We start from the raw sequence: 23,071 nt of genomic DNA, 5'->3' as shown, positions 1-23,071 counted from the left end.
AACCCTTAAAAATAGCTTTGAACGTCTTGAGCTCTTTAGCTTTTGACATACAAATGCGACCTTATTATAATTGATAACTTTAATAAGTCAGCTTCAAAAAGGCCTACAAAAATATGGCTATTTCCACTCACTGTCTTCTTGGCAACTGGCACCTTCAAGTGCACTTATTTAAGCCAACTTTCAATGATTCAATTTTAGCACTTTCGTCTCCGACTCGGCTTTTAGTTGCCCACTTCTCGAGCTCTCTGCCCCCGGAGACATATATTTTGTACCTGATGCACCTGCCATTCCACCTGCCAAGCGAATGACGCGCTTTGCAATTTGAGCACTCAAAGGTAGCAAATTGAATGAAAAATAAAGCGGGAAAATATTTACGATGACATGGCAGGCAGAGGTATTTCCGCTCAGCTCCACCTGCACCTCCAAACTCAATTTTCTATTCAAATTGCCCCGCTGCGATAGATAATGCAAGCCGCTGAGCAAAGGAAAATCGGCAAAAGGCAAAAAAAGGCAAGGCAAACGGGAAAAATCGCACAAGTTCAAGGTCTATGTCAGTGGCATTGTTGTGCTCTGTGATTATATTTGTATCTGCATCTACGTTTTGTATCTGCATGTTTTGTATGGCAACGACTGCAGCTGAAACAGCTGCGATTGCGACTGCCATTGCCAATTAGATCTGTCTGAAATTTGTCTCATTAGCCAGAGATTAATCTAATGCATTCGAATTTGACGTTACATTTAGCACACTGCGTAGGCGGTTGGCTCACCTGAGAATCTTGCCAAAAGTTAACCATAGGAACGATGAAAAGCAAAGGGGTAAGGGGGTTTTAAAAACCAAAGATTCTGCGAATCAATTGTTTCAGAATTATCGCGAAGAAATGCCTTAGAATGCGAAGTGATCCAAATTATTATCTTGAATTTTGTATTCCTAATAAATTGTGGTTCTACGGATACGTTTTATTATATATATTAGGCTGTGGCTTTTCTTATTGTTTTTAAATGTGAAATTACATTTGCATGATGTTTAGGAAATCGCAGTCCGTTTTAAAGCGCCCTCAAAATAAGTCAAGATAAGCTCTTAATCATACGACTTAAACTATAATTTCATCAGGAAATGAAAAGAATTTATTTAGAAATTCCATTTGTATAAGCGTAAATGTTAAACAATTTTTGTATTTTTGTAAATTTGTATATGCGTAAATGTTAAACAATTTAATACAAAATTTTTATAAAGAATTTAAGATAGTAAAACCTTAAGCTTACTATAAAATCAAAAATTTTACAAACTTTGCTTTTGTTTTCACTTTTTTTCAGACAATATGTCGCATTAAGGAAACGATTTCCACGTTATCCCTTATGGGGATTGGACACCCATATTTTCAGAGGCCGGGTCAGATTGCAATCCCTGCAATTTGAACAAGGGTGTGTTTACTTTCGGCTACCCCTTTGATTGCCCGATTGCGTGGGCCGGACTAATGTCTTTTGTACATGTTTGTCGCGACCGCGATTCGATATCAGTTGTACTGGCTGAGATAAGCCATAAATAAACGGAGGGAAAGAAAACATTTCACAGAAACAAAAAAAAAACAAAAATGGTATTCATATCTATGTGGTTTACCTGTACATCGAAAAACCGGTTCGCAGATTCTTTTCACCTGGGCGAACTGCCAATCTGGGAGACGAGGTAAAAGTGCCAAAATGTATATCGTTTTAATGGGTTCTCTATGTGCGGCCGACACTGTGTGTAGTGCAATCAGAAAGCATAATCGAGGCAATCGACCATGAAACTGAGCAACAACTACGCAAACTATCTATAAGATACATTACCCATCGCACAGCCAATTGTGGCCAGGAAGGGGTGAGGTGCCTTATTATACCCCTACTATAAACAATAACAAGATTTTTATGTCTTTTCAGGGGAAAAGTTTATACAGAACTTCCTGTTGCTAAAATTTACAACGAAACGTTTTCAACATTGAATTCGAAATATTGGCAAATATTGTTTGGATTTCAAAGGTAGATATATATTAAAAATTTTAATATCACACAATTTTTTAAAACATTTTCCATAATTATTACCTTATGGTTAAAGTTGTATTTTAAGCAAAGAAAGGTTAGGAAAGATGCACTCAATATATTTACTGCATTTTTTAATCACTATAAACAATTGTAAATCTTTTAATATTCAATGCTTCTTCGATCTTAAAATATAGAATATTATTTTGTTTCCGTTTTATTTGTTAACACATAACCTGAACATACATTTTATATCATTATTTATGATAGTATTAACGGGGTAATAATCACGTTATTTTTGTAATTTGCGCTTTGATTTTATATATTTCAGCACTGGTATTTTTATTTCAGCTTTTGAACGCGCGACGGCGACGAACACAACTGAGTTATGAAAACTGAATGAAAAGCACAAAAGCAGAGCAAAGTAAACTTGTTTGACGCCTGCCCACCCCCAAACAAAAGGGAGGGAAAGAGCGAGCAATATGAAGAGAGAGAGAAACATCAATATTGGCGCTTTTTAGCATTTTGACTTAACAACACTGGCAGTGAGAACGAGGCATTACCATCTGGTAAAAAAGCTTTCAAAACTTGTTGCTCTTGTCTCTTTCGTTTTTCTCTTTTTGGATTGGAGTCTTAAATTGCTAATATTCGTATATTTTATAGAGATCAGAGTAAATCTCTTACAGTTTTCGATTTACCCCTCTCTTTCTCTTCTAAATTCCCCTCTCTTTCTCGCACACAAAAACCTCTGCAAATTTGAATTAATGGTTCACCCTGTTGCTTTTTATCTTTTAATTGAGCTGAGCTGCAATTCAAGTGGACCGTGTAAGATCTACGAGCTCTGGGGTTTTCCCCGCTTCGGGAAAGAAAATCATCTTAATTGAATTCATTCATAAATTGCAGCTTTGAACTGGACCAACAAGTCTCTATCTGGTAAACATCTACGAGAGCGGTCCATAATTCAGCAAATTAAATGAAAGGCTGTTTGGAAAATGGTTTTTATTGATGTCATTTCAGTTGTGATAAAAGTGTAATCACTGAGGAAATAATTTTAAATGGATTAATATAAGATTTATTTATTGTAGAGAGTTATTGAAATGAAATCCATAAAATGTATTATAAACTTTGTTTACTCCTTTTCCCTTCTAATATCTTTTCTAATTGAAAAGCCATATTTCCCATATTTTTCCAACTGTAATAACAAATTTCTCAATAATGGAAATCTTAAATCAAGTGAAAGAACTAAAATTTAGTAACTGCAATCCCACCACAGCACTGATCCTATAAACAGACCGAAGGGGCGCCGAAAGATATCTTAACATCTTAATATCTGCCCCAAGATGAGGAATAGTCGGCGCAAGAGTAAATCCCCCAAACCACGGCATGATCGCCTGCCACACCGCAGTCCGCCCGTTTGTCCGCTCATCTGTCCGTTCGTCGTAAAGTCCGTTCCCCCAATTGACGTCAACGGCGCCGACTAAAGTCAGTGAGGCAGGCCGTAAGAAGCACGTACTGGAAATCAAATGATGTAGTTTCTACATTATATAGACAAAGGCGACGTCGGCAATGGAAAGCAGGGTACAGAAATAAAACATTCGGTTCCACTTTAGAACGAGACGAAGAGCAACGCACAAAATCCAACAAAGATCCAGATCTTGGCTATATAAGCGAATACAATTATATTTTTAGAGGAGATACAAGAAATCTTTAATCAATTTAAGAGAATTTTACCCAGATACTTTCTTGGCCCAGGTCGAGAGTGCAAATTGGCAGATGTTTCGTTGCGTCTGGAATCGTTCAATATAAATAGATATATCTGGGCTAACCACTTTAAATGGGCAACTGGAAATCCCCGGGCCAACTGCAGTTGACGCATTTCCAGTCGACGCATTTGTGTCTTAATAAACAAAAGCCGCATGAAATTAATTATAAACAAATAGCTTGCTATCGTTCTATCTATGTGCCGGCAATTTTAATGGTTTGTGTTGTTTTGTTCTCTGAATTTGCCAAAGGAAAACGTGTTTGAAAAGTGGAAAATTAATGTTTATTTTTAATAGATTGGAGCTATTCAAAGTGCGTTTTAATTTTTCAGTTTGAGTTTTTTTATGACCGCATATTTAAAGTTTTAAATGACATTTACAACCTGCGCTGGCCTTTAAAAATGGTTATAAATGCATTTTGATTTTGTGAAAGCTGAGAACATATCTTTTTTAACCAAAGCCAATTTTATAATATACTGTAAAAATCCAGTAATGACAAATATGAAACAAATAATCACTTCCTGTTTTTACTTTCCATTTTTTATCAGGGCGACGTGATTTTTTAGAAATAATACTTCCAGATTTCGCATCCGGATGTTTCGTTATAACTTTGTACATTTTTAGACACATAATATACCACTGCAGTTTCCAGGAATCCTACACATAGTGCATTCGAAGTCATTAACAAATTTAGACGTCTTGTTTGCGTTCTTTTTCTTTCAAACGAAAGAAGAAACCCAGGTCCCAATGCCATTGCGTCAGAGAAGCAATCATAAAATCATGTTTTTATATAGGTACTAAAGGTGTCCATGGAAATGAGCATTCTTGGTCTTTCGGGCCGCCTTTCACTGACCCATTAGGAGGAGATCGCTCGCCGTCGTCTGGTTGCTCATTTGCTACCGGCGACGGCGCCTCGGGGTTAATGTACCCTGTGACCCAAACACTTAACACAAAACCCTTGACTCTGCGGCACAATTGACCCTTCATTGAGGCAGTTTTTGGGCGGAATTGATTGACAATTACCTGATAATGCTGCCGGGGAAATATGAGACGCGATCGCAGGGCGGCCGAGGTGTGAGTGCCACTGGTTGAGGCATTTGCCGGTTGGGTTTGCGCCAGCAGCGGACTTCTTGTCGATGTGACAACCATTGTTTATGATTAATCGTTCACTGGGATTCGCCGCACTTTGATTCTCAATTTTATTCAAATTCAATCTGTTTAATTTTTGGGGTTTTCCCTCGTGCACTCGCTGTTTGTTTAGCCTTTATTTATGGTGGGTTCGTTGGCATTTTTCCTAGGAATTCTTTGCAACAGACACAAAAGAACCAAAACAAAAACATTTTTCATTTATATAATTATTAACAAGCCAGACGATTAGCATTCCGTGGGGTTAACAGCAGAAGAAGACCGACCGAGTAATTTATCCGCATAATCGCATTCAGAAAGTGTTCTTGGCTAAAAGTATTTTACCGTTTCAGTATTGTTGCGCATAAACAATTATCAAGCATCTGGTTTTTGTGCTCGTGCTTTATTGTGATTATCTGTGTATTTATTTTTGTTTTTATTTCGAATTTTGTGTTTTGTCTGCTTTTGGCAACCGTTAACCGAAAGATACGCGAAAGAGCCACAAAAAATCGCGCTCAGAAAGGCTTACACAAGAAATGCCACAGAACTGGTTTTCGTGCCTGGCCGTGCCTGTGACAAATGTATCTGCAAGATACACAATAAGCGTAACTGATTATGGATTCCTTCTATGGATAGTTTTCTGCGTATTCTCCAGATAAATGCCCAATGGTAGAGTTGCACTCAGTAAGTTTTTCTGTGCTTCCCCCAACTGATTTGTATCTTATTTGGAAATAGGCAAACGATCGTTTGAAGCTGCTAATTGAGAAGTAAGAAAACATGTGAAAAGCAAATAGGCTTAAAAAATACTCTCAAAATAAAACAAAAATAAAAGTATCTTTCCAAGCTGAAGAATGCGCATCAATTTCGAGCATTATATTACAGAGAACTTAACCCTTTGCTTTACGATCTTTTTAATGCTCCATAAAAGTAAATCTTTTCTGGAAAATCCCTAACCCATAAATTCCAAATCTTTCCATTGGCTTGAGCATTATATGCAAGAGATGCAAATAAGATACGTTTGACATTTACAGCTTCTTTCGGATCAGACCTTGACTCGATTCGACTTTGGTCTGGTTTTTCACACCTTTGGGCACGGAACAAGTTCAAAGCCCACCTAGAAACTCGAGTGAACCATTTGAAAAGCCCACGTGCTTGGGTTTTCCCCACTTCCGTTTGCCAGTGTTTTTTTTTTTCGCTGTGTCTTCATGTAACTGACTAATGAGTTTCCGCTTGGATAATGCAGCTAATGCCAACAGGCGACATAAGGCGTTAACCGCTTTTTTCTGTTGCACTTTTGGCTTGTTGAGTTTTTTTTTTCTTATTTATTTACTGTGGGCGTTTGTCTGATTGATTTTAAGTCTGCCAAAGCGACGAAAAGCCTACGCAACAATTTGAGTTTTTTGCTTTTTGAGTTTTTCCAAGCACATTTGCTTTGGGACCGGTTTTCTGCTGTTAACTCGTTTTAAAAGCCCACTTAATTTTTGTTTCAACAATTTATGTAAATGTATTCTTGAATTTTCTATGAGCTGTGCACTCATTTACAAATGTAGATTATATTTAATATATATTGCAGTTTTATGTATATTATATCGTGTTTCATTTATTTTTGTTTGAAATTTAATTTTCGTCATTGCTATTCCACGAACTTGTATTTTGTGTATATTTTTCTCGGATTTCTTGAAATGTGTCACAAATGAACAATATTTTTCCGCAGTAAGTGCAGTTTCAAGTATATACGATATATATATATATTATCCAGACTTTTTGCACATGTTTTTCTGTGCGTTGAACGTCACATGTGTGATTGTTTTATTTTTAATCACATTTGTGATTTTTATTTTTAGCTTTCATTTTAATTTATGGTCACAGATCGATGAAAATTTTTTTCTTTCACGCCTTACGCACTTTTCACTACGATTTATAGCGATCTTTAGGCATTTTCGATATTTCACAACAATACGTTTGAACAATAAATCGTTTGTATTATTTTTAAGTTTATTATTGTATCTCTTCTGTATTTGTCGTTGTCTTCGATTCCGCTCTACGAACTCGACGTTCGAGTGTTCGACACAAGACTGAGGCCTGAAATTTTATTTTGTGACTGGCTGCCTCGAAAAGAGAAAAATTCAGACGAAAGAGACAGAGTGGTTCGGTCAGAAAGAATAAGAGCTAAGAGTGGGTGATCGTACAACAAGTTGCTTTTACTCGGCTTCTGGATGCGAATTATAGTTTGATTTGATTTCATGTTATTTACACTACCTTTACATCTTTTTCTTTTCGCATTTTGGCAAATGATTTGCGATGAATTTTTCTAGGAAATCTCAGTTAGATTTTCCCCTCCTTATTGTTTATATTTACCAGCTATTTATTTGTGCGTTGATTTTGTTTTATTTACTCGATATCTGAGCAAACAGAAATCATCTCAAATCGATTCAAAATCGACACGTGCGTTTAAATGGGAAAAATCTTTTAACATGTTTTTGCCGCGTTGTTTTTTTTTATATTTTTTTCTTTCTTTCAATCTAATTGATTTGCGTATTTGTTTATCAGATGGTTTTTGGTACGCTTTCGCATTTGCAGGAAATGCCAAAGTGGAGCGAAAATAAGCAAAAATCTTCAGTACATTTTGGTATGAATATGCCTTGAACTGATGTAAAATGTTCGCCGCACCTACATAGTGTACTTGTATCTGTATTTACCAGATACCCTGAGCAAGTTGGCCAGAAGAAGGTCGTTTATTATTTAACTGCTTATGCAATTTGTCTCAGCTAATTCATCATCTTTCCATTCACATTAATCTGTCGCATCCTTCGGCTACTTTCGCTATTCAGGTCACAAAATTACTCACTAAAGTGTGCCAGTTTCTTTTGATCGTATTGAAAGAAATGTTTAAGTTAATCACAACTTTGTCAGGTGTCAAGTCCTTCAAGTGATTCATGTCCATTCAGCAAAACCAAAACATGAGCATGTGAGCTTTTCATTCTTTCACAACTACAGTGAGCGCTCGAGGTAATGGACACTGTATAGTGTAAACACGTTGATATGAACAGAAGGACAAAAATATTTTTGTTGATTCCGCTGCTATAGAATAATATTTGTTGAAAAATAAATAAATTGAAAAGCGAAAAGCGATGGAAATGAATGCTAATAACGTTGAAGGAACATCAATATAGCAGTTAACATTAACACGGTTTTTTTTGGGTAAACAAATAATTCTTTAAATTAATCAAAATAAAACTATATGACATAGAAATAATGTTTCAAATTTCATTCCTCAATTTCAGATTTTACTTTAAGGTACCTCTACTGTACTCTTATTTTCTTCGCCACGTACTTGTTTGTATCTACTCGTGTATCTACGTATGTATGAATTGGCTTTCGCCTAAAACATCTCTGAGTCATCCGAAAGCCGTGATTGAGTCTCCAATAGCAACTTGTGCCGATCGAGTTGCGATGAAGAAGTTTTTTAGCTGTGAGTCATCACCGTGGGAGCTTAGTATCTTTTGCTGCATCCGCACCGAAGACGTAACTTTTAAGCCTAGGGTTATAACTTTTACCAAGACACAGACCACGCCCAATTTTTTCGGACTTCACCTTCAGGCCACGCATGCGCCATGGCTTATCGTTATTTTATTTTTCTCAATTGGAATTTTCATGCGTAATTGATTTTTATGCATTTCCCTTTCGGCATCCGAGAGATTGTTTATTTATTTATATGCAAAGCGTGCTTAACACGTTTTTCACCTTACCCTTGGCTGCACTCGACTTTTGTGATTTATTTGAGATTGGAAATTGGGTCACTTGGAAGTCGGAAGGGGGCAATAATTCCCTGGAATAACACACTGAATCGAACGTCAGCAATAATGGGTTTTTGCTTTTGGACAGAGGTAATTTATGCGTCAGACTGGGTTTTTCACTGATTAAAAGGATGCCTTTGCAACAGATTAAATTTATGTTAAGTACTTTACTTTAATGCGTTCTTAATAGTTGCCCAAAAAATCTTGAAAATGTTGATTGAAGATTGTAATAAAATCACTTAGTATGTAACATTTAATCCACATATTTGGAAATATTGTGCGACTTTTCAAACATTTGATATAATAAGCTATTTAGGGGTATTATTAAACATTATTTGCTTGAATACTGACAAGAGTCAATAAACAGTATCTATTTCCGATGGGCTTGCGACATTTACATTATCCACTTGTTATCAAACAAGCTCTAAAGACCCTTGCCCAGTTGCCTTCCCTAATGCCCTCATCAGACCCACAGATAGACTGCCATTATTGTTTACAATTTCAATTAGATGTTGGTCATAAATTATGGCAGCTAATCCCGATCGCGACACCTTACAAGCATCCGCATTTTCACACACCTGAAATGCTAATGACACACCATCTGAAGCCAAAGCCGAAACCAAAACCCAAACCAACAACGACAATTTGTTTTGATTTTGGCCGTGAACTGAGTAGCATATCGGAATAATTCAAGTTTGTCTTTTGTTTTTACTCTGGCATCCATATCTATTTCCATTGCTATTCAAATCCGAGAGATACAAACAAAAACACATGACATAATTGAGGTATTTGAGTATGCGAACTAACCTTGACAGTGGGCATTAGTTGTGCATTAACTTTCATGCTGGAATCGAGATCAGCTCGCTTGGTTAGCTCCCGAAAGGTTTGCTCTACGGTTGCAATGCTGGGGTTATCCAAAGGGGTTTTAATCGCCTTCTTGGGGTTGTCTCTCAGTGATGAACGGCGTACGCTGGCAAGACGAAAAGTGCCTCTACCATCACCGGAACCACTCGACTTGGTTCGAATGCGATTTGATTTATGACCACTACGCGGAGGGCTCTTATCGTTCCGAGTTTCCCGGCTATACTGCTGCTCTTCTTGATGGGTTATACTCAATGTTGTTTTCTTGCACCACAAGCCGCTCAAACGATTGCCCATGCTATACGGTTTTCACATCAACTTTCCGCGGGTGTTCAGCACGATCTAACGTTCGAGCAATTAATCTCGCGTATTTACAAAAAGATTCTCGGGAAGAAGTCGGATACTTGGATACGAACGGAATAGGAATCGGAGACGAACCGGTGCGCATCTCAATTCGACAAATACTGAAAATGGAATTCTTGACGAAAACCACAAAATGCCAGACCCAAAACACAGTTGTCCGTCCGTTTATAAGTAGCTTTTGTGCCCCTCTCTTTGCCTTTTTTTTTCCCGCCAGTGTTTGCCGCTTTTTGGGGAGCTTTATAATGCGAACAGAACGCGAGTTGACTTTGACTTTTTTGTATTTCGACTGGCACTATATGTGCCCCTCCTCGGTCCCCAAAAACATCGGGCCTCCTGGTACTAATCGATTTTTTCTCTCGACAACACCACAGAACACAACACTCACTGGGGCTCTCTCCTCGGGAAGAAGATTCCCCGACAAACCCCAACTTGCCAACTAATTAATATGCTCGGGCGCTGTCATACACCCAACATCATATAATATTAACAACAATCTTCTGCGACTCACGTTCCCAGTGTGTTTGCGCTGAAGAGCTTGTCAAATAGTTAAGAACGGTGGGGAGAACGAAATTAATTGATCTGCAGTTGGGAAATGGCGATGGGAATACCCTAACAGTTTGTCGAAGGTATCTAATCAATAGAAAGTATGTATGATATAGAAATTATGAAAATACATGTGGTGTCAACATACCTTTTTATTAATAATATACCTTCGATTTAAGTTAAGACCACATGTGAGTTACTATCAAAACATTAAGGCCAGCTGGTCATCTTATCAGCTAAGGTGTAATGAACTCCACTAAATGGGTCATCTGATCTTTTCTTAATTAAAAGGTTGTCGGCCCATCTAATCGCACTGGAGCTAATCAGTTGCTCACCTTAAAGGGTGATAGCACCATAAAGTTATCAAGCAACCAAACGATCAAGTAAATCAATATACCTTTGGAAGGGCATTCGCAAACGAGAAATTTGCTTAACGACGCACGAGCCATGCTAAAAATCAACGCCAAATGCCGATTATTCATACCCGGTATAGCCATCCAATATTGTGGTTATAGCCGCTATATACTATATGTATAGTGGGCTCGTTTGCCACGATTCTTTCCCCTTTGCCTTCCAGCTCTCTTTCCAGTTCTGTTTGGAAAACGTGCTAAATGTTATTTATTAATTAAGTTGACGCTATTTTCTACCCATTTACGTAAAGCAACGCTGAGCGGGAGAGAGTTATTTCTGCTCAAAGCCGGTTTTAGGAAAGTCGCCAACTCAGGGAGTGGTTCAGACCCCAATCCCCAAGAGTTCCCCAATCCAGACGGAGTCGCGTGTGAGGTGTAAGTTATGTATTTGCTTAAATATGGCACTGTAAAGCTCATCGTGGTTTACTTTTAGTTCGAAGAGTGCACTCAGAAAATTAATTTAATTAAATTATGAATCGATAGGGAAAAAATAATAATATTCTCGATTTATATCTAAAAGCGAGAAATTCTTGAAAGAGTGCCAATAATTCCCAACTAGTTCTATTTACGTCGAAATACGTACTAATCATTTCTAATTACTTTTCAGTACTATATATCCCAAGTGCAGAACACCATTTTTTTTCTAAGTGTATGCAAAACTATAATCAAAATGAGCCTAAAAAGTGGCTCAGGGGTTGTTAAAGATAACGAATGAGGGATAACAAAAGCTTGAGTGAGAGTTTATTGTCCATAAAACCAGAGAACAGCTCCAAGTGAGTCATGACCTTTGCTCCCTGAGAATGTTTATAAATAGCCATCGGCAATTATTACGAGTGGGAATTTGTAAAGTCAAAGGGCCGACACAAGTCTCGGCAGTCCGGAACTTTTGTTACCCTATAATATACTATAATATACATCTAGATAACTTAAAATCCACTTACATTTCCGTAACTTCTGATGCTCGACGGACTGAGGCTAAATAGCCTGCCCAGCTGCTGGTGATGTGTTGGTGAACCATTGCTGTTAGCTGATGATATGTCGGTGAACATAGGCGAGTGGCAGTGTTCTATTGGAAAAATAAGTATATTCAAACTAAATTCGAAAATATCTTAGAAATACCCATCACTTACCACTCATGACAGGCGACATATCCTTGGGGAAGGCGAACAGATCGTTGTTGTTCCGGATATCCGATGAGTTCAAGATCAGGCTGGGCTTGCGCACGCCCAGAAAATTGGATGCTGATGAGGCACTGGAACAGCCACTGCCTCCGCCCGCGCCCTGCATGCCATAGCCCAAACGGGTGTGGGCCGTGGTGGGCGTGACATTGGGCAGGTGGTGCGACTCCAGTGGCGAGGCTGACTTCGGTATTCCACTGCAGCCACCGCTGACCGCTGGAACGCGCTTCAAAATCGGTGCCGGTGGCAGTTGCGAGGGGGAGGGACGGAACAGGCCACCCACACTCGTTGGGTGGTTCAGTGGGTCACCGGGTTGCGCCTTCGGTATCGCCAATCGAAGAGTTTGCCGCGCAGCTAGCCTTCTTCCAGGCGCATATTTATTTCCAGGCGGCGTTGTTTGGTCAGCGCTCTCAGCGTGGTGAGATTGCGCAGTGGTGGGCGCCAGCTGTGGTGAGTTCATTATTTGATTTTCGGTTTGTTTTTGTCGCTGCTTTTCTTTCTATATATACTTTTTGAGGCACTTGTTATTGTTTATAGCTCTTAAATATTTCGCTGTAAAATGTTTTCTTTATTTTGTGGTTTAAATTATTGCTGAGATTTAGATTTCATAAAATTAAATTGTATGAATATAAATGATACAAAGTAGTGTTTTTTGTTTTGTTTATAATTTGTACGCGTTTGTTTCTACAGTTTGTTACGACATCCGTAACAATTTATTATAGTTTATTTGTTGTTACACTTCGGTCTGTTTAAACGTTTTTTCATTGTTACTCCTCTTTAGGCACTTGTTAATTTATAGCCCTTGCTGTCAACGTTTTTTATCAATGAATTGTCCGCTGATATTGCCTGGTCGCGTTCACGGGAACTACAGTGATTGCATAATTATATATGCACAAGCCTAATCAAATAAAGTAAAAAGGCTAAGCAGCACTATAAATAAGTTACAATGGTCGTAGTTGTTGAAATTGCAGTTTCTTGGAACGTGCCAATTTAATTTATACTCATTTTCATTTGACCCACTTGCATTCAATACCGTAGAATTATTTCTTCGAAATGATAAAAGTCCGCAGGATTGTTTTACGCGGAAATTGTTATCTGCCAAGTTTTCAGTTGTGTCACACACTTTTTCACTGCGCTTTAACAAAGCATTTTAATTTTCTACAGCTGAACTTGAGAATTGCTACGTGGTGGTCGGGCAAATGTGAAATCTCCGACAATGAGAAATCTACGTCCAATTTTCGTGACTTTGCGTGGGACCGGCGACCATAAAAGCCACACGCCATTTAATTCTCGGGTTAATCTGTAATAAATATATACACACATATGGTCATCAGTATATAGACATAGCGAAATTCGTTTTAGTTAAATTACTTGGAAACGTGAATGAATTCTAGACTTTATTTGTCTAGAAGATTGTGGGTTGAAAGATCGTCTGAATTAAGAGTGCCCTTGAACTCGCTAAAGAGAACATGAAAACATAGTCGACTATGATGTTGATGATTAGGTAATAGTTACAGTGCTATTATAACCACATAACAGATTTTGAAGTCATTAAAAGTATTTTAAACCAAGAAATGGAAGGTATACGTTAATTAGAATACTACTCCATTCCAACTTATAACATAATACTTACATAATAAGAGCTAGCAATAGTTTATCAATTACTGAATCGTTAACCAACCATATGTACAATTGCAGTGCTAAGCCCATTTGACAACTAATTAGCAACAATGTCCGATGGAGTGCACACACTGATTGATTGGCAAACGACTATCACGAAATAATACAGAGTTTCGTTGGGTTATCGGTCCCAGGGGTTGCCAACAATTAGTGGGATTTAAAATCCAAAGTCAGAGTCGCAGAGCGATTTGCATATGACTGAAAAACCAACAGGCAGTCGGATTGAACAAATCCAAAATTCAAATTGTGAAAAGCCGTTGGCCTCTGGTTTGCCATAAAGAGCTGCTGCAAATTTCTTGCATATTTGCACACGGATTTACAATAAATTGCAATTATGCAAATTGAGCGAGTCGAATGTTTTCGGAGCCGAAGCTCTTCAAACGAACTCCAAAAGATGCCAGACATTAATCATGGCTAGCAATTAGCAATTATTTATATTGACGGGGCGTGTCAATATCTGGGCAATGATAAATGGTTTTCACATTTTTGTAACTACATCACCCTGGAAAAAGTTATCGTACTTGCTTTCGATTAAATTCTTTTCCATTAATCGTGCGGTCAAGTTCAGTACTAAGTAGGCCTTGCATATAAATTGACAAAAGAAAAGGAAAATTTTACCTAATAATAACTGCAAACATGGACATCCAGCAGAAAACTACGAAGTCACCTTCGAAGGATTCATCTGATTCCCCTGATAAAAAGCGCAAGTCCTTAGAAATCGCGCCCTTATTAAAACCAGTTGCCCTCAGTATTTCAAACAGTTATGGATTGGATTGGTATTTGATCAACGTGGAAAACAACATCCCCCGAAAAAAGAGGAGGTACTTCATCAACCTATCGTTCTTCTCCGATCAACTGCATAAGTTCATCCCGCACTCCCTGCACCTTCTAAAGTACCCAAACTGGACCGCCATCTTCCTGGCCACAACGCCTCGTAGCTTCATGTACTATCAAGCCCACTTCACGATGAAACCCATCCTGACATTCACACCCATGATCAAGACGGCTTCGAAACTGGAATCTTGGAAGATGAAGCTAACAGCCGGACATCTGCCCGTGATAAACAATTCTAGGCCATCAGTAATACGTCGGCGTCGCAAATAAATTGAAAAAAGGAAAGGAAATTTTTACTTAAAGCTAAAATGAAAAGATTTAATTAAAATATCTCAAAAATTAAATATAAAGGAAATTTTTCTTTCTAATTTAAAAATAAATAAAGTTGGCTTTGTCTTTTCATTAAATACCAAATACCGAGTGTTAAAATTACTATTATAATGAAAGATAAGCTATTCATTAATACCCTAAAATCCTTCAACGAGTTGACAAAAGATGATCAGAAAAAGTGCAAGGATCTGTTTGAAAGACCTCTCCACCACAAAATAAAAAAATATAAATACATGAAGTTTACACAGGAAATTCTCCAGAAGTTTCCAGATGAAAGTCAGAAGAAGCCGTATTTCTTGACATTTCAGACAATATCTTTGCACGACAAGTACAGTGCCCTAATATTTAGTCTTTGTGGCATTTTCGAAAGCTTCCATTTAATCATTTACTTCGGAGTCTTTGAGGACGAAAAAGTTCCAAAAAAGGAGGTATTTATCTGTGATATTTTGATCAACTTAATAAAAAAGGATTTGCCCAATTTGAAAAATTTCACCATGAAATTTGTTCTACTGCACAATAACTTGATTAATAAAAATGTGGTCAAGATTCTTTCAGAAATGGAGTCCAGCATCTGCAGTAAGTTTTTATTCATAGCTGATCCGGGATATTGGAGATATTCAAATATGGATAACCCCTATGCTCAAAATACTTCTTTTGAAATATTAAACACTTCCATTACCGCAGAAAATATAGAAGAAATATTCGGCAAATATAGGAAGATAACTGGCACACAGAACCTTCAATACCTGGAACAATTTCTGAGGGACTTCTATAAGCTTTCCCGAGTACTATTGACTGACAATATGTCCATAACATTGCACCTTTGCACCTTGGAAAGTGTGGATAATTTTGAAATTATAATTCGCAGTCACTTGGAGGCCTTAAAGGAGCACATAACTCGAAAGCTGATATTTGAACTTTTGAGGGCATTGATCATTATCTATGGCCGCTGATGCAGGCAGGGCATTGAACTAAAAATTAAATTTATTTGAGAGCCATGGCAATACAAATTGCGTTTATTTTTTATTTATTTATTTGTGGTAAAAGATTTTCTTTTCGGCGAAAGATATTTTGACACCCGATTCTCGCAGGTCAGGATGGCCGAGTGGTCTAAGGCGCTGCGTTCAGGTCGCAGTCTACTCTGTAGGCGTGGGTTCGAATCCCACTTCTGACAATCCTTTTTGGAACCTAAAAAAAACTTAGTTAATTAAGAAATCATTTCTTCGTTAGATAAAGCATGTCCAAACCACATATTTTAAATCGTTATTGTAAAGCTGGCTTGGGTAAATCCCCCTTAATCCCACACAAGTAATTTCTCTCGCCCTGCTGACAATTGGTCCACTATCTTGTTGTTGTATGATGCTGCTCCATTCAGATGATATTGGGTAATCAATGGGGGCATTAAAGTGCATTAGGCGTGGCGCAAACCAGCTTATCACGGCCTGAACATGACTGCGATGCAAAGTCATTCATCAAACGTTTGACCGTGAGCAAATGGTTTGTGTGCTATTATTGAAAGAGAGCCAAATTCAGGTTTATGACCACACGAATCCCCTCCCAGTTCAGATAACCAGTCAAAACTGCGATGAAAGGCAACCCGTCCAGACCTTGTACGACAAATGCTGCTGATTCCCGTTCCGAATTTGTCGACGCAGTGGATTTGACGATATTCTCTTGCATATAGTAACCGCAGAACTGACCCAGCCAAATGGCATTGAGCTCCTGCCCTGCAAATCAGAATTGGAATCGAAATCAGAATCCAATCCAACTGTGTCAGCTGCGACTTGCTTTGTTTACAAACAAATAAGGCAAAGAAGAGAAATGCAAACATAACCAACACTTTGCTGACTAAATTGTGTCAGTCTTATATTGCCCTCAGCCAATTCGCATGCCCCCACCTTACTAAAATGCTGTCATGTCTGTGGGTATATTTTTCCGCAGTTTAATGGTTTTTTGATGCATTCTAAATTAATAAAAATTGCGTGCGCAATTGTTGCTCGACTTGAGCAGTGCTGCTGACCCATTTCGATGATTATAAATGAGTATAACTTATCAAGCCAGACTTGCCTTGGAACTAAACTGAGTTTTAGCTGTCTGTCGTCTGTTTGCTTCTTTTTTCCGCACTAGCACTTCAAGTGCACTGTAATTTGTTTATTTTAACTATATCAGCAAGGGAAAGGCAACAAGTTCAATGGCAGAAATCATTTCTCGACGCTTGTCAAAACATTTTTCGATTTGATTTTACATTTTTCGTTTCGATTTGCGATAAACAAATAATTAGCGGAAAAATGCGCAAATGCAAATTACGTCCATTCGCAAACTCACAGACATCTGTCTATGGCCATATCTATCTGTACTATATGCGTATGAAGATGTCGGCATCGAGTCAAAGGAAAGCCATAAACAATGCCCGTCTATTCTTCGCCAGCGAATATGTATCTTTTCGAGGCAGTGTCAAAATCTAATTGGAATTATTCCCACTATGAGCAGTGAGCGGCGCAAAAACTGTCGTCGAGTGCTGGCCAAACTCATTAAAATATCCATTTCCCCAACGAAAAAGCGAACTACGCGGCGCGCAGCTTTGAGCAGTAGTAATAAATAATACAAAATATTAAAAGACAGCAAAAGACGAACGCCGCTTAATGAGAAGGGTTCGGTTTTTTGTACCCCAGTTCCGTTCCCAAGATGCGCCACGCCCCCTTGAACCGGATTATTATTAGCCAGTTCGCTTTTGGCTCGAATCGAGGAATGCTACGGGTCTTGACCTCTTTTCCAGTTATGCTTTTTGGGAAATCCGCGAGATATAGGTATTCTGAAAGGCCTCGTTGTCTTTTGTTCGTTGGCGGCGATTGTCTGCGATTTGTACGCCAGCCCCACCCCGAAACCCAGAGATAAGATATATCTGTACGCAAGCGACTTTGTAAACAGTTGTCGGCGTTTGTACAAAGTGCAACCGCAAAGCAGCTGATCGAATCGATTTAATTCGCAATTACTCCGTCACAAAATTGCACAGTTCTTGTTATTTAACTCTCGATTGGTTGTGTAATGCCAGCAAATTAACGTCCACAATTATAAGCGGCGAATACAAGCATATTCCTCGGTTTTATTTCTCGTGAGAAAGTTGGTTAATTTGCATAAAAACTCGCACAGTTAAATCAGCCCGAGAGTTATGGCAGTTTTTTGTAAACCACTTTTTATAGCAGAACCATATGAAGGGCGAACGAATTAGCGAGCGCAATGGAAAACGCGTATTTTGTATACTCATCCCATGTGTCAGGATGGCCGAGTGGTCTAAGGCGCTGCGTTCAGGTCGCAGTCTACTCTGTAGGCGTGGGTTCGAATCCCACTTCTGACAAAGATTTTTTGTTGTTCAAAAATTAATTACATTTAATTAGCGATTAATTAATTAACATTTCCTATAATCTATTGATTTCAATTTCTATCTAAAATTGTTCTTTTTATTCTTTCTTAAATATATTTACACATAAAAATAAATGCTCTTAATTTATATAATTAAAAGAATATGCTGGAAATAGTTATAATTTTAACACGGCGTTTTCGGGTTCTCGTTACTTTCATAGTCAGGATGGCCGAGTGGTCTAAGGCGCTGCGTTCAGGTCGCAGTCTACTCTGTAGGCGTGGGTTCGAATCCCACTTCTGACAAGACATTTTTTTATCCTTTTTATATTTATCTATCTAATCAAATAGCTTATTTATTCAAGTTATTTTGGTCAGTTTTTAGTTGCCCCAGCCAAGAATAACAATTCGATTGCTTGAATCTAAATAATTGTGCACGTGTGTTGGTGTACTGGCTAAGGCGTAAACAAAAACATGTGCAAAAGGCCAAAACTTCAATCAAGTGAAATGGAAATTGAAAATGTATAACGGAAAAACATGTGGGAATACGCAAATCAATTTGTTTGGCCAAGAGAGAAAGATCGCAGGCGGCGGATCAGGCAGATAAACCATATGTATGCTTCCCGGAATTGCCAAAATTCCGCACTTGCGGCTCCATTGGGGCTCGTTGTTTTCAGACTATGTGGGTGTCATCTGTTTAGTTTTGGTGGAAAACTAATTCGATTTTAATAAACTTTTTGCTTGAATTAATTGCAGACTTTTCTCCAAAATGGAGGGTGATAATTCATGGCGCCTTCGCTGTCTGTGTTTAACGCTTAAATTACTTGTTGTTTTACTCTTTTGTGGGTAATTTATTTGGCTGCCCTTTCATTGATTGACTTGACTTTTATGTGAGTTTTTAAAGGCGTTGCACTGACGTGTGTATGAGCAGAAAAGCCAAAAAATCCCCAAAATGTATACAATTTCGGAGTTTATGACTCTGCAGAAAAACGCCTTTATGTTCACTCAGTTACACACAAACACAGAATCTTAAGTGCACAGAAACAATTTTGTTTTGTTGGAAATCGTCTCATTAGTTTATATTGAAAAAAATTAAGATCCCTTAAGTTGTGTGTTTAAGGGTAAAAGTATTATTTGTGACATTAAATAAAATTGAGCCTTGAATTCAACTTTTAAAAATAAAAAAATTTATTTGGTGACCTGTAAAGTTTTAGTTTTACAATCAGTAAATGACTAACTTCTTTGTTCTTTTGTTTGCGGTCATAGAAAATTCCATTTTAGGAAAAATTGGACGGCCTACGGATATGTATATAAAATCGCGAGGGCGTACTATGAAATTATCAATCGAAAATAAACTAAAAGTAAGAAAAACTTCGATTTATGGAAAGAATCTACAAATATATAGCTTTGAATTACTTTTAAATTCGGATGTTCAACTTACAGAGAGTGCAACTTTGGGGCGATTCGAGTGCGTTTCTACGGCGATTCGCTGGCGTTTTTTGATAAACAACGGAAGCTGTAGCTTCTGGATGTGCGATAATCGCAGGCTGAGAACTGCGTTTACCCGAAAGTGTGGGATTTTCGTGTTTTTTTTTTTTTTTTTGTTTTCAAAATTCCTGCAAGTCAATCAACCCGTCATTTTATGCTGTTGATATTTCATTTTTAGCTTTTTCGCTTCTTTGGTTTTTTGCCTTTTGTTGCCGCTGCTGTTGTTGCTGTTATTTTTGTTATTTCTGTTATTTATAGACGCACACATGGAAGCGCAGCCAAAATAAAAGCGCACGCACCAAACACACACACACAAACACACATGTCACAGACAGAATTTCGTAATTGCACGTTGCCGGTTGCTTGGATGTTTCCTTCGGAATTAAAAATCTTTCTACATAACTAAACACATTTTATAGCCCGCATTTCGGTTTATTATTATAATCCGCAGTGGAAATTATGGAAAACACAGACACACACCGCGACCTCCGCTTTTGCCGCTCTTCTACACGCGCGATGTTTACTGCGACGCTGCCGCCAGCCGAATGCAGGCGGAATGAAGCAGAAATGAGCTTAAAGCGGCGAGCGAAGACGAAGATCGTGAACGTGGGCAGTGCTGCCCACTTGGCTTTTTTCCCGTCACAAATGCCTTTGTTCGCAGATCGATTAGATCTCATGAAACAAGGGCCATGTTTTGGAATAAAGTTTTTCAGCACAAGGACAATGGTGACACCCGAAGATCAATAAGCTAAATGCAGGCTCATAAACAAAACATAAAGTAAAAATAAATAATAAACCACAAAATTAGGTTAACATAAAGACAGATAATATTACCACAAAATTGGCAGCACTGATCGCAGAAACGCTCTCAGAGAAACGAAGAGAGAGAAATAATTTGTTCGTGTTTGTTGTTTGCTTGAATTTCTTAATTTTTTATGCGTGGGAGAATTTTATCTGTTCTCCGTCTCTTTTTCTCTAATTTCAAACCGCTGCACGTGCAATGCAAAACGACCAAAACTAATAAGAAAACTAAAAATGATAAGGATAAGGGCATTAATATTTAAACATTTTTTGGAAAGACTAAATGAAAAAAAATTCTTAATTTTCTTGATTTTGTAATGCGTTCATTAATGAGAACTTTAATACGTTCTTAAGAAATTAAGTAATAAATAAATAATAATAGTGCCCTTAAGTGAATTCCCATTTAATGAGTACCGCCATGGCTGCGTGGGTTATTGTTGGAACTTAAATGTTTAAGAACCACAAGTTGCATCTTTAATTAAGTGTGTTTAAGACAAGCAGTTGGAACCGGCTTTTTTCTGCAACTTGTTTGCAGGTGCTTTCTTTGGACTTCACCCCCTGCAACTCCCCACCCCATTCTACATACATATATGCAAATTTGTATTTTTTTCCCCTCCCACAAACAAACACGCCCCCACAATAATTTGTTTTATTGCGATCGTAAAAAAACTGAGCAACAGAATGGGAAAAATACAAAAATATGGTATTCGCCTGAGCCGCCAAAGTCGAGACAATGAAACCTGTTAATTAACTTTGCTCAAATTTGGCAGAAAAGTATCGCGACAAAATAGCCAGGGCAAAAAGAAGAGTGAGCCACAATTGATTAATGCTCCACAGAGTCTTCAGTTTGTTTAGACCCCTCCTTCAATTTATATACGTATTTATTTATTTTTTGGTGTTTTTGACTTTGAACTTGAAAAGGAGCATTGACTTTGTCTCGACGGAGTTGTATCAATGGAACTCTAATTGAAATATTATGGCGAGATTTTCATATGGCTTCGGATATTAATTGAAACATACTGTACAGAGATTAGTCGATAAAAAGTGGGATGGGCAAATTCTATAATTTATACATCATTTTAGGTTTCTTCTTTATAATAATTGATTTATAAATCATTTAGTATTTGAAAGCGACAACCTTAACGATTTCTTTCCATAAAACTGAACTGTTCAGCTCAAAGCCCCATTTAAATATGAATGCAATTATATTAAAGAACCCAATAAATCAAAGCGGCCATAAACGCGTGTCGTTTGGCTGTCCAGTGTTGTGGAATAGCCATTTGTCACTTGGTATCAGCGTGAATTAAACACTTTTCCCCGCCCACAGACGCCTGGTGCTAAAGCAGATTAAATCTTCGGAAACTAGACAATATCTTCATTAAATGATTTGCTCTAAAGAACTTATGAAAAGACGGCCCAAGGTAATCGGGTGTTAACTTAATCCAAACTCCGTTTGCATCAGCTCGAAGCTGGAAAACCATTCAATGCCTCAGTTTAACCTTTGTGCGGCTGTGCTAACAACTCTGCTGACATATCATGGGGTTTTGGCCGGGAGGGGATTTTCCACTGTTGACCCACATACATCGCTCCCCAGAATACCGAATTCAGAATTGTTATGGTAATTTACAACCTCCAGTTAAATATTTCAGCTGCACCCAACTGTTGCAGCCCGCTGGGCTGCGCTTATTTATATTTGTATTGTGATCGAGTTGACAGTAGCACAAATTTTGATTGATGACGCTTGATTGACATTCGGGCAATTTGCTAATTCTATTTCTAGTTGGCCACAGGAAAATGTGTCGCCTTTTGTGGGTCACCGCGGTCCTCAAACAATTCTTGTACGCGCCGATCATTAATCATAATGAATCGAGTGCAATTGAGGTGGTCTTTGCAGTGGCTGCGTTGCTAACTAGCAAATTAATGGGAATTATGTACGCTGGGTGGCTGTTGGGAGCGAAAACTTTAATTAACTTGGGCTGTCAGGTCGAGTTGGCCGATTAACATACGCTCAGGCCTATCAAGTGTCTGCCATCAGTCTGTAAAAATGGAAAATATCCAGTCCATTACGGCCACTCAAAGTCAAAGTGGAGCGGCTGTGCTGCGGCTCCAACTAATTGAAATGCATTGAAAGTGCGTGCGACCAGTAAATGCAACAAACAAATACCAACAACAAAAACAGTGGCAGCAACTGCAGCTGCGTGTGAAATGTCAAGCGGTCCGCACTTTGGGCTAGTTGACATTTTGCCAGTTTGGCTAACCGAAAAACTACAACTTAATTACTCCCGTTTCGATCGTCAGCTCCCCCTCAGCAACCTTTGCGATGAATATCGCCATTTTGTTGCCTGTCATTTGTTGGGCAACAAATCGAAATATATAAAAAAAGTGACACTTGCCAATCTGCACAGTGTGATGTATGACGTTGACCCGATTTCGCCTGCTTTTTATTATCATTTCCATCGCCTGCATGTTGATTTCGTGTCTTGTCTGTCCGTACACACCTTTCCATGCCGCGACGAGCGGCAATTTGT

General features: G+C 38.2%; 3 protein-coding genes, 1 long non-coding RNA gene and 3 other non-coding genes across 11 annotated transcripts in view; 6 read left to right on the top strand and 1 right to left on the bottom strand.

Moving 5' to 3' along the window:
• The window catches only part of LOC6604813 (sterile alpha and TIR motif-containing protein 1), a 38,403-nt gene extending 25,268 nt beyond the window's left edge, over positions 1-13,135 (bottom strand). Inside the window, exons 1-2 of one of the 5 annotated variants that reach the window (XM_032718924.1) lie at positions 12,006-13,135; positions 11,817-11,941 (exon numbers count right to left, since the gene is read on the bottom strand). In XM_032718924.1, the coding sequence (XP_032574815.1) occupies positions 11,817-11,941; positions 12,006-12,513 (633 nt within the window). In that variant the 5' untranslated portion in view covers positions 12,514-13,135. Of the gene's footprint in view, positions 1-4,799; positions 5,080-6,806; positions 6,973-9,505; positions 9,872-11,816; positions 11,942-12,005 lie in introns of those variants that run through there. The other 4 variants (XM_032718921.1, XM_032718920.1, XM_032718923.1 and 1 more) reach the window with 4 other exon arrangements.
• Positions 1,194-3,095, top strand: LOC116801134. Its single transcript, XR_004361790.1, has 4 exons — positions 1,194-1,858; positions 1,918-2,016; positions 2,368-2,841; positions 2,920-3,095. It is a non-coding gene; the product is annotated as an uncharacterized LOC116801134 (long non-coding RNA).
• Positions 13,136-13,412: 277 nt separating the features above from the next.
• Positions 13,413-14,874, top strand: LOC6604808. The gene has a single exon (XM_032718934.1). The coding sequence runs from the start codon at positions 14,370-14,372 to the stop codon at positions 14,835-14,837; it is 468 nt and encodes a 155-aa protein (XP_032574825.1). The 5' UTR covers positions 13,413-14,369; the 3' UTR covers positions 14,838-14,874.
• A 115-nt stretch (positions 14,875-14,989) lies between these two features.
• On the top strand, positions 14,990-15,888 carry LOC116801132. The gene has a single exon (XM_032718932.1). It carries the CDS (start codon positions 15,008-15,010, stop codon positions 15,848-15,850), a length of 843 nt encoding a protein of 280 aa, XP_032574823.1. The 5' UTR covers positions 14,990-15,007; the 3' UTR covers positions 15,851-15,888.
• A 100-nt stretch (positions 15,889-15,988) lies between these two features.
• On the top strand, positions 15,989-16,071 carry Trnal-cag. The gene has a single exon. It is a non-coding gene; the product is annotated as a tRNA-Leu (tRNA).
• A 2,098-nt stretch (positions 16,072-18,169) lies between these two features.
• Positions 18,170-18,252, top strand: Trnal-cag. The gene has a single exon. It is a non-coding gene; the product is annotated as a tRNA-Leu (tRNA).
• A 225-nt stretch (positions 18,253-18,477) lies between these two features.
• On the top strand, positions 18,478-18,560 carry Trnal-cag. Its single transcript has one exon. It is a non-coding gene; the product is annotated as a tRNA-Leu (tRNA).
• The last annotated feature ends 4,511 nt before the right edge of the window (positions 18,561-23,071 follow it).

The sequence above is a fragment of the Drosophila sechellia genome, chromosome 3L (genome assembly GCF_004382195.2).
Source record: "Drosophila sechellia strain sech25 chromosome 3L, ASM438219v1, whole genome shotgun sequence".
Lineage (NCBI taxonomy): Eukaryota > Metazoa > Arthropoda > Insecta > Diptera > Drosophilidae > Drosophila > Drosophila sechellia.
This window is presented reverse-complemented; position numbering and strand designations above follow the sequence as displayed.

Excerpts from the sequence above, each read along its gene's own strand:
- LOC6604808 (XM_032718934.1), top strand. The coding sequence starts at position 14,370 with ATGGACATCCAGCAGAAAACTACGAAGTCACCTTCGAAGGATTCATCT.
- LOC116801132 (XM_032718932.1), top strand. The coding sequence starts at position 15,008 with ATGAAAGATAAGCTATTCATTAATACCCTAAAATCCTTCAACGAGTTG.